Genomic DNA, 10,485 nt, shown 5'->3' with positions numbered 1-10,485 from the left:
CTACTAGAGAGGTTTTTTTTATTTGTTCCGATATACTGATGCCAATAGAATGTGAGACTAGCCTGAAACTTGTGAACGAGTAAGAGACGTTTGAATCCGTATGAAGAGAAGATATTCTCTAGGTAGCCACATATATCCTACCCATGGAGCACCATGAGTATGCCAAGGAACAGCCAACGGACCGAAGCCGTCTTAAAGGAGATCCAATATATTCTAATTTCAGGAACTAGCTTTAAGAAAACATTGATCTTATTATTTATGCAAATAGCGAGTGTTATCGTGGTTTACCGTCAATACAGTACAGAGCCTAATTTGTTGCCATATATTGGTTTTATTTCCAGTTTTTGTAACCAGCTTTACAAGGGGTTAGGGATTGAATATCGATCTATTCATATGTACAGCAACAAGTGAACTCTAAATCTAAAACATGTCGATGTAGCGTAATATTCCATTTTGTCACTTCTGTTTCTAAGAAAAAGTATGCAAATCAGGGAAAATCCAAAGCACGATGCCCGTTTATAATTCCCGTTTATTATTCGCTATAAACACTCGTGTGATTGTATGTACATTTATGGTATTTCCAGATATCTCAGTGTCCGTTAGCAAAACTACCTATACTTTTTTTTTTGGTAGAAACATCTACCTGTTGTCGTCAGATAGACCTTTTTAGCTTTCTGGGGGACAGAGTATCGCGATAATCTTTTCAAGGTTACTAAGTAAATGAACAGTAGACGCCCAATAACGATGTTGTGCATACAATGAATGAAAGCGAAAAACAAGCATAGTACCCCCGTTGACTAGCGTAGTCAAGCTCGAGTGCGATTGCTGAAAATGACGGCAACGCTAACAGTTTTAACAGCACTCTTAGCTTACATAGAGATCTCGAAGTCGAAATTACGGTGTGAGGGTGCGGTGCATATAAGCTCCGACTGGGAGGATAAGACAGATAATCTGCTCCAAGAACTACCCTCATTTGGAACATGTTGGATGGACATTGATAGTCAGGTATATGCTGGTAAACTACAGTGTAGAAACAATGCTGCTTTACCTGCCGTCCTTACTGCTAGAATAGGTTTGTACGTTTGATCTAGGTTGAGAAAAGTTAAAAAATAAATTTTAATGTAAAATAAATTTTTGACGCGTACGTACGTTTTGGCTGATCCTAATTGAGCTTAGATTAGTGAATAAAGACGCCTGGATGTTAATTATTTATTTTATCAGTGTCTAACCTTGGCGTGTGAGTGTACCTAGCATAGAACTTGTTTCTCAAAGGAAACAGCGTCTTGAATTACCTTCTCATTGTACTTTATAAATGTGCCTATGAATAAAACAGGACGTATCTGGCTGTTTAAGTGGCAAGTTTTCTTATGAGGACCGTCTGCGGTGGGCCGAACATTTATCGCGATGCTTTCTGGGCCTTGTAAGACAGAATGTGCCCTGTGCTAAAAATTCTAGATTTTGTGATGTCCAGGCCCTACTTCGACAAGACCCAAAGACGAAAAACGTCTTTACATCGTTCTTTAATGAAACCTATTCGTTTTGCGGATTTATTTCATCGCTGAAACGAACTCGGGCGTCACTTGAAGTAAGTTAAAGCAACTTATTTCGGTAATAAAAATATACAACTTCGCATGGCTTTCTTGCTAAGCACTACATTGTTCGGTTTATAATAATTCAAACCGTTTCATATAACTAATGTAATATACAAGTATCGATGGCCTTGTTGTATCTGTAGACAATTAAGACGGTGGCAGGTGAGGTCCGTGAGGCACTTGTTAACGTTTCAGCATTATTGATACATGAAAGGGTTGTTTTGGGCGAGACAACTTCTAGTCGGAGAAAGGTTTTCGCAGAGTCGCTTGCAGCCCAGAGGGATGCACTCCGTTTGTCGCTCGAGACAAAAGCCGCCACCCTCCAAAAATTCGTAAAATACACGTCCACTGCAACTTTCGATCGAATCGTCGGTTTCGTTCAATTCATAACAGGTAATATACGCTATCTATCTTGAATTTTTTTAAGTGAAAATAATCTAATTTCAATAAACATTTTGGTTTTTTTTTATTTGTTAATGTGAAAGAAAGTAAAAACTGCACGAAGATCTGAAACGCGATTTCGTTTCATGAACAAATGGACATTGCGAAAATTCGCTAAAAAAATTATACAAAAAAATCGGCATTGGACGTCCCTGAATGGTACCAAACCCGTTTTCCTGTAACTCTGTCCAATACAGAACACAGCGACCTGTTTGAATTGCTGTTGAGTTTGACGTTACCATTTGCCATGTGCTGGTCTATAACAATTGGTGAACTCACAGAATCTGCCCGAGTACCGTTAATGTTGCTATGGGCTTGCTCAGCTATCGTCAACCATCTACTTCGGGACAGCGTTGCTACGGGGTACGTCTTTTTCTGACGTTACTTGATAAACTTTTTTTTTTTAAATCAAACAACTGTTGCTTAACATCCTGCTATTTCCAAGCCGTTAGTAGCTAGCAATTCCAAGCTTGTAGTATAAATCGTAATGTAAATTTTTTGCGGAAATACTTGTTTCTTTACATTTTTTACGTTATCACAAAATCAACAACGTTGGCTATACGTGGTGTTGACAAACGCCAATCAGACAAGGATTTGACAGCAGCTTAAATCTATCGTTATCTATATCATAGTCACTTACTCTTCTGGACTATTTTCTCTTGGGTTTCTCAAAGAGTAGGGTTTTTACGAGAATTCTTTTTTATGAAAAATAAGGTGGGGGACAGCACTTAGCAATTCGGCAGTTCGGCAATTTCGTATTAAAGTAGAAGAATCAGATGGTGTGTGGCGTTATGATCCTCTGGTCAAACTGTGGAGTGGTCGTTTGGAGTTGAAAGCTCTATTTACGCATTAAGGATAGATGAAAAGCTGTGCATTTTTTGCCTATTCGAGATGGTAATACCATAATTAGATGATCCTACCTATTTAATTGGTAATATATATATGTGTGTGTGTTATTAATTCGTGAAGATTACTTAGAAACATGTAGCAAAAAATAAATTAGAATAAAGGAATCGAAAACTGGTTATTTTGGGAGGGGTAGAAAGAGAAAACTCCTGTCGAACTTACAACAGCAGTAGATGCCGTACGTTATTGTCCTTCGTATTTTTTGGCTTTTAAGCTCATCATTTGTCCTACTAACGTCTGTCTCTGAATGAAAATCCGCTAATATTCATATGCAGCGTGGTTAAACGCTATGAGTTATGAGTTTACATACGTCAATATCGTTTTCCTTCCGATTACTGCGAAGAAACAAACATTCGTCAATTATGAGGGATGTTTAAAAAGAACTGAAACGGATGGGCAAACACGCAGGCAAAGGATGTTCCCTTGACGCATGCCTCGTTCCATATTTGTCCTCGTTTAAATGCAGCTTATAAATGGACGACATCATTTATTCTAAACACCTACAAATTCATGAACGCTTGGGAGGTCCTCGGCAGTATTACGATTTTCTTTACTTAAACCCAATATGCCTCGCAAAAGTCAGCTTTGAAATATATGGCTTCCATGCAGAAATTTACGGGATTCACTTAAAAACATAGCGTATGTTCAATAACGGTTTTAGCCAAAACAATATTAAGGGGGGGAGGGGGGGGAGGTCGGGGATCTTCTTCACAGCGAACTTTTTCAATTTCAGCTAAGGTATAATTGTAATAATACTATTGATACCCATGTCCTTTTTTGGCCTTTTTACGCTTTTCGGTGAATTCGAGTGTAATTGTGAACTTCAATCTTAAAATAACACTATGATAAAACTAACGAAGAGCTACCTATAAACTATTTGTTATACATTCTGTTTGTCAATTTTTCTGATACAGATTAAAGTCATCGATGCTTTTACTCACTGTTTTACTTTCGTTGGCTATCTACGTTATGCGCGGATATCGGTCGCTTCACAAATACCATGCAGAGATCAGACGATTACAAAGGATTTCGGAGAAGACCAATGTTCTGCTCGCCCAAACTAGAAGACTAGTTTAATAGTTATCCAGAAAATTCCTTTGCAGACGCACTTTCTGCATCTGACGTTGCCCAGCAAGTACTCGAAAATTGTATTTTTCAGCATCATACAAATAAATACTCTAGCAACTCTATGTATATTATTGTTTGTTAGATTCGAAAGTAAACAAATTTTTTCACCTATTAAAGGTGTTTTACACCGTAATTTTCGATTCATTTGTAATTTATTATTATTATCATTATTTTTTTTATTGTATCCAACTTTTTATTGTCCAAACCTGTTATTCAATTGGATCGATAATAAACATTGCATGTCTCCCGGACATTGCAGGTTGTGGCAGCTGCTTTAGGAAATAGTCGCGCGCCGCTTCTATGCTTGCGTTAAGGATATGTAGCTTACAGATAGACTGAGCCTGCCGTCATGGAGATTGTGGTTGACCGTAACGTCAGTTCTAGCCAGGTAAAGTCTCTACTATTACTATGTACTTGCTGATATTTTCTCACTTTTTTCTAATCACTGTAAGCTTGAGTATGTACTCAGAGTAGAAATCCGTTACATTTCCGATATAGGTGTTGCAACCGGCCAATACATACAAATCGCGACAGGCTCATGAACCCTTCAGATGTTTCTTGCTCCTCTACTAATCCGTGTCGTGGTCTCCATTGCAATAAAGGTGAAATGGTATCTGCTATCCGTATTGTGTATTCGCACATTTTCCGTATTCCGCTACCGTTCCTGTAGTAAGGACGTATGCGTGAGCAAGCCAATATCTTCAGGGCAAGAGATACAGCTCCGACTGATCTTATTTCTTTGGTGGGGTGAAATATAATGAAGCGTGTTTTTTTCAAAAATGTAACGACATGAAATCATGAACGTGAAGTAACTAGAACAAGATATAAAACCTCCTAACCCACTACTGTTACTATGCGTATAAAAACTAAGGTAAACAGGAAAATTCGTATGTTAACTTAATCAGTGTGTATGCAAGGCTTTAACAGGAAGCTTTTCTGTTTTGCGGCCACAAATGTATTCCACAGGACGACATCATGCCTCAAATAAGATAAAAGGGAGGTTGAAGCTATATGAAACAAGAACCATACTGCCCGCTTTGCATCTTCGTTCCTACTTTTCGAAAAGAGGAAACTTGGCTTTTAAAATTGATAGCATTATACCCTTCGAAATTTTGAGACGCACACAACAGAGAGAGATTTAATATAATTCACATTATTGGATATTTTTCTTATGCGAAATTTCAGGTGAGAAGGTTATTTGGCAAAGCCAAGTATTTTTCGCGTTTCATTATACTTCTGTAAAACGATAAAACGCAAAATAATCAACTTAGTCTCCTTATCTTAGTCTTAGACAATAGTCTCGAAGCTATCTTTTCTAGGCAGACTGCAGGCAAGTTACTTTTCATTTCATAAAAGTTACTACATAAAGCTAAGTTACATGCCAGCCTCAAGGGCTATGCAAACCAAGCGAGATAGGCCTATATAAGCTAGTACTTTTTCGAGTTTACATGAAATAAATTGACATCAATTTTTAATTGCACAGAACTTAAATGCCCCACAGAATAGCTTATCGTAGCGGGAACATATATGTGGTGCCACATTGACTTAAAATGTCGTATTTTTTTTGCTTATTATTACTATTTACATATGTTTGTTTTATATAATCCTTAAATGTATCATGCCTCTGAATGGCAACACTATTATATGCTGCTGATTGTATCTAGACGCATAGCATCTAGAGAACACTATAAACAACCCACTCGGAACAACCCACCCAGAAGGAAAACATCTTATGCATCATTTTGTTGAAAGTTATGTATTTTTTAGTTGGTAGTAGACTCAAAAGTGATACGTACTAGCTAGTGATAGCTAGTGAGAGAAGACAACGTTGCAATTAAACTTCCAAGGCCGTGGAGCTGCTGGTAATCCAAACGAGCGTGTCTCACAGGTGCAGTGCATCGTGTTTATTGATGCGTGCAGTGCACGTGAAGAAACAACATGAGCGACGTGCCTTCCTAATGCGCAAAGATCACGCAATGTTGCATCACGCTGATGACAAGGTCAACTGCGTAGGGGTTTGCATACGAACCGAAGAAAAAATATCAGACAGTTTGGATCATAACCAGTGTGCAGGGTGATAACGCTTCGAACGCGATGCTGTCAGCTTCTCTTGCGAAAACTTGGAAATTTTACCCTATGGAAGTCTAGAGTTGAATTGTGAACTGTTTAAACCGAGTCGCCTGTCTGTGGTAAAGTAACTCGAAGGTGTTAAAACTTTGATGGGAACTATACAGTTTGATCTTTTTCAAATACCTTCAACCTGGACGAAACGTCCTAATTTATAATCACGGACTTATCAAAAGTGAAGGTTGCCCAACAGAGCTAAACAAGTTAATTAGGTAGCATAGCAAAAATAAAGAATCTTTGTTGCGATGTTCACCTTTCTGTTCGCAATTGGTAATACGGGTTTCACCTGTCTCGTGTCGTCTAGGGCCCACTTTGAGGAACACATTCGCATCCTCTAGGCGCATCCTCTAGCGGCCGAGGTTTCGCAAATCCGTCGGAATAAAATTTTAGTGTTTTAAGCATCTCATCGCGACCATTCGCTGCTTCCAGGAAAAGGCTCACTCGCTAATATATACCAAGAAGATCCATACATGCAGGCCTTAGTGGGATTAAGCTGGGCCTTTAGAAAGATGTCAACCCTGCTACATTTCTTAATACAGTGGTACTTGTGTGTTGAGTGTTGGAGAACAGATGTCTTTCTGTTAGACTAAAAAAAAATGGCAAAAAGCGAGTTCTTTTAAATAGCACAGACCAAAAGCTCAGTCAGGAAAGCTAATCGAACCTCTATGCAGCATCATTCTAAGAAAAGGAAAATTTCCTGTCGTCAAGGTCCTGTCGCGGCCAGCTCTGCTGCCACCTTGCGGAAAGGGGCAAAGCTTGTAGATAGATCATTCGTTATTCTCAAAAAGACAATCTCTGACAAGATAGACTCGTTCATTCCAACTATCCCACAGAATAATTCTCTTTTAGTTATGCTGTCTAAATAAATGCACTATTTATTAACTGTAGATATTTGTTTTTTGCTCTATTTACAATTACAAAGTTTTTAGAGACTTCTTCGCGTAGAATCATCGATGGCTCATACAGATTTCCCCTGGCCTGTATAACTACTCCACCTGGTGAAAGTATACGGGCGGGAACTAAATAAGCGTTTAGCACTTCTTAGCCCCTATGGATCCACTATGCTATTTGCTTTAGGAACACAAAACCGCTGTACTCTACAGTGACCTTCTATAGTTATCTTCTGTGATAAACGAACTCGGCACGTAAATGCTGGAACAAAATCGCCAAACAAAGATCTAAGTAGCCGAAAAAGGTCTTCGGACAGATATGTCCGTGTATTGCCTATTTTCATAGCTGTTTTAATAAGGCATACACATTTGTCTTAAAATGCTTGGTTATGAAAACGTCTGGTCTCAAAATATACGATCTGATTAAGAACATGAAGTTCATGCTTTTAATAAGCGAAACGAAACGTCAGTATCCTTTACGGGATTAGTTGATCGAATATGTCTATTTCATAGTAAGACCTATATATAGTAGTCTAGTCTTTATTTTAGTAAATATATGACAATCGTTATTGAAATCTCGTGATGCAAATATAGGAAAACGATCCTGAGCAAGCTACACTGTTTTTTTTTTACTTTTCACACTTTTTCTTTAAATAACAAAAGACGACTTCTTTGTGTGGTCATATATTAGATTAGACGAAAGTTCGTACGACGTTCAACTTTCGACAAACGTTACTTGTTGTAAATTTGCTACTTGTAAGTGAGAAACACTGTTGCCATATATAAGTAAGAGTAACCATACCTTGTAGAACTTTGACATGGACTACTTAGTAAAACGATTTTCAGATTAATCAAATTACGAACTTGCTATGGGCGTATCGGTGGTATGCCTACGCCAGTTCAACACAAACCTTCACAACGAATGCGCCAACTTCGCGTATAGTAGTACAACTTATATGCATCCAGTATGAGTTATGCTAGAATTTTAGCATGATTTTTATTAAAAGAGGTCACATACAAATCACTTCGAGGTGGTGCTGATTCGCGTGCCCCGACATTGTGTATTTACTACAACCGCTAGAAAATTTCAGGTTGTGACCTGAATACCCGATCCAGCCTAGGTACTAAATTTCCAAATGAAATCAGAAAAGATATTTGTTTTTGTCTCAGCGGCCCAAACTTTAATTAATAAATGTTTGGAGTTTTACCTTTGGTACACAGCCATGGCTTAAAATGGTTAGGTAAATTTTAACCTGGACAACCACATCTCCTTAAGTTTGGTAAGCAAACACCTTACCACGCCAACCCTGACCTCAGTTATCCCCATTGAACCACACCTAGCGCACATTCGCCCCTTTTAATAGATCGTCAAAACAGTTTTAACAGCACTTAATCCTAAGAAGATCTAGCTCTATCCTTGTCTCCCTCAAGTAGCTTCTCTAGAATCTAGAAGTATTTTTGTTTTAGAATTTGTCAGCTTTGCAAGAAGAAAGATCGCAAACATAACATCTGGTATATGCGGGGATTAAGGCAACACATGCACTGAAATTTTGCAAAAAAAACGTTATACAGAACGTAATGACTGAGCCAATGTATTATCATAATGAAAAAGTTCTGCAGAGTTTAGACTTATTTAACGAACTCAAGCGCCGTGAACTTCTTGGCAATACTTCTTCGTGACGGTAAAATTACTCGGCATGAGTTCGTAACGCGGAACAGTGGGAAAGATGATGAGATGAAGCTTGGTGTTTAAACTTGATCTCGACAGCTTTTTCTAACTTAAGCTCGCCTTAGAAGCGATTATTAGACAGCTGCCCTTTGCCTCCGCGTCATACCCATGCGCCCACGTCTTGTCACCTGCAACGAGGCGTCGAACTAGAGTCAGTTCTTTTGAGTGCGTCAAAGTTTACTTGAGACAGTTGTTGATAGTGTTGCAATAGCTGGAAATTCAAATCTTCCAGTAAATCCTTGCTGTAAACCTTTTTTGCCTTCGAATGATTTCACAACGATCCGGGATGATTCGCGTGAGATACCTAATCTCCCTAAAAGCTTTCGGAAAGTGATTCGGCAGTTCCCCAGCGCCAATGGTTTCCTTTTTCCATAGCAAGTCCAAGGGACCTGTCACGGCGAATTATATTCGCCGTGACAAGTCGCTCAGAACGAAAGTTGTGCCTAAGGCCTCCTTGTCAGTCCTAAAACGGTGTTACTACTTCAGTTTCGACTTATAACCTGACGCCTTGCCATGCATTAGCCTTTAGCCGACGGAAGTTGAACGTTTAATCGATACTTTGCAAGCCAGATCGAATCCCCGATATTGGAGATTTATGATACAGGTTTCATTAGAAGCGGTCATACCTTCATTGAATATTTCAATCCTCTAGAGTCGGTAACACAGCGCAATCAGTCATGGTAATACCGCTGTCGTTCAATTTTCATGTGAAGGTTCATCGGTGATGGTTTGAATTTTCAAATATTAATTACGTCAAGGAGAATGTGTGTACACCCGTAAAGGTGGCATATGTGTGTTTTGCTTCGCCGTAATGTTGCTATGGCTTATTCATACATACGCGTACACAACTGGTTACATATAGAAGGAATTTTCTCAGTAGTTGTTTTAGTTTTTTGTCAAAATTAACATGAATTGCACTTACAGAGAAAGAGAGGTCGGAAAAACAGACAAAGGTTCGAAAGTAGTGCCAGAACAAGGTTAGCATTTTTGCGTTTTACATTTCGTTCGTTCCGTTCAACTGGGCACTTTAATTACTCATCATCAGTTTTATACGCGAGAAAAACAACGTTAAATCGTTTTTAAATTAAACCTTTCTCATTTTGCTTACGAACATTGGTAATTCTAAAGTTTCAAACAAAGTATATAATAATAAAGCAACACCGGATCATCTGCGCGTTCCGCGTATGGTGCTACAGGCTTATGCATGTGCCGGCCAGTAAATCGCAACATATTTTGAAGGATGTTAAAACACGGCACGACCCAATTCATTTGTATAATATTGTGTTACAAAAAAATGTAAAGTCGTTTCCTCATTTGAATACATTTTGAAAAACTAGACACCCATATTTGCGACAAAAGTATGGGTTTCTGAAAGAGAGTAATTTGTTTTTAGCGATCTGACGAAAAACGTTTTTTATTGGCGCAGATTATATATATGTGCACCAACAATCAGATCTGAATGCAGTTTCCGTTTCTGTGACTTTAAAGGAATCCATAAATTAGTACTACACTTGCTTCCGTCGGGTGGTTAGATATATATGGGTGCAAGTTTTAATGACCTTTGGTAAAAAAAAAAGTATCTGTTTTTTTTTTTTTTTAATCTTCCATAGGCTTGTATAAAGTTCAGGTTGTTCTGGTGAGAGGTGGGTAGAGTCTGTTTGAGCTAGCTCCT

General features: G+C 38.5%; 1 protein-coding gene across 2 annotated transcripts; it reads left to right on the top strand.

Moving 5' to 3' along the window:
- Positions 1 to 748: 748 nt before the first annotated feature.
- On the top strand, positions 749 to 5,519 carry LOC111259618 (uncharacterized). Of its 2 annotated transcripts, none has more exons than XM_022831776.2 (8): positions 749 to 1,005; positions 1,334 to 1,585; positions 1,736 to 1,985; positions 2,231 to 2,396; positions 3,854 to 4,070; positions 4,327 to 4,455; positions 4,566 to 4,669; positions 5,034 to 5,519. In XM_022831776.2, exons 1-5 carry the CDS (start codon positions 832 to 834, stop codon positions 4,014 to 4,016), a joined length of 1,005 nt encoding a protein of 334 aa, XP_022687511.1. In that variant the 5' UTR covers positions 749 to 831; the 3' UTR covers positions 4,017 to 4,070; positions 4,327 to 4,455; positions 4,566 to 4,669; positions 5,034 to 5,519. The 2 variants fall into 2 exon arrangements, with proteins under 2 accessions (XP_022687511.1, XP_022687512.1); XM_022831777.2 differs by having other exon boundaries at positions 3,854 to 4,074.
- Positions 5,520 to 10,485: the final 4,966 nt, after the last annotated feature.

Source organism: Varroa jacobsoni, unplaced genomic scaffold (genome assembly GCF_002532875.2).
Source record: "Varroa jacobsoni isolate VJ856 unplaced genomic scaffold, vjacob_1.0 scaffold_352, whole genome shotgun sequence".
NCBI classification, from domain to species: domain Eukaryota; kingdom Metazoa; phylum Arthropoda; class Arachnida; order Mesostigmata; family Varroidae; genus Varroa; species Varroa jacobsoni.
This window is presented reverse-complemented; position numbering and strand designations above follow the sequence as displayed.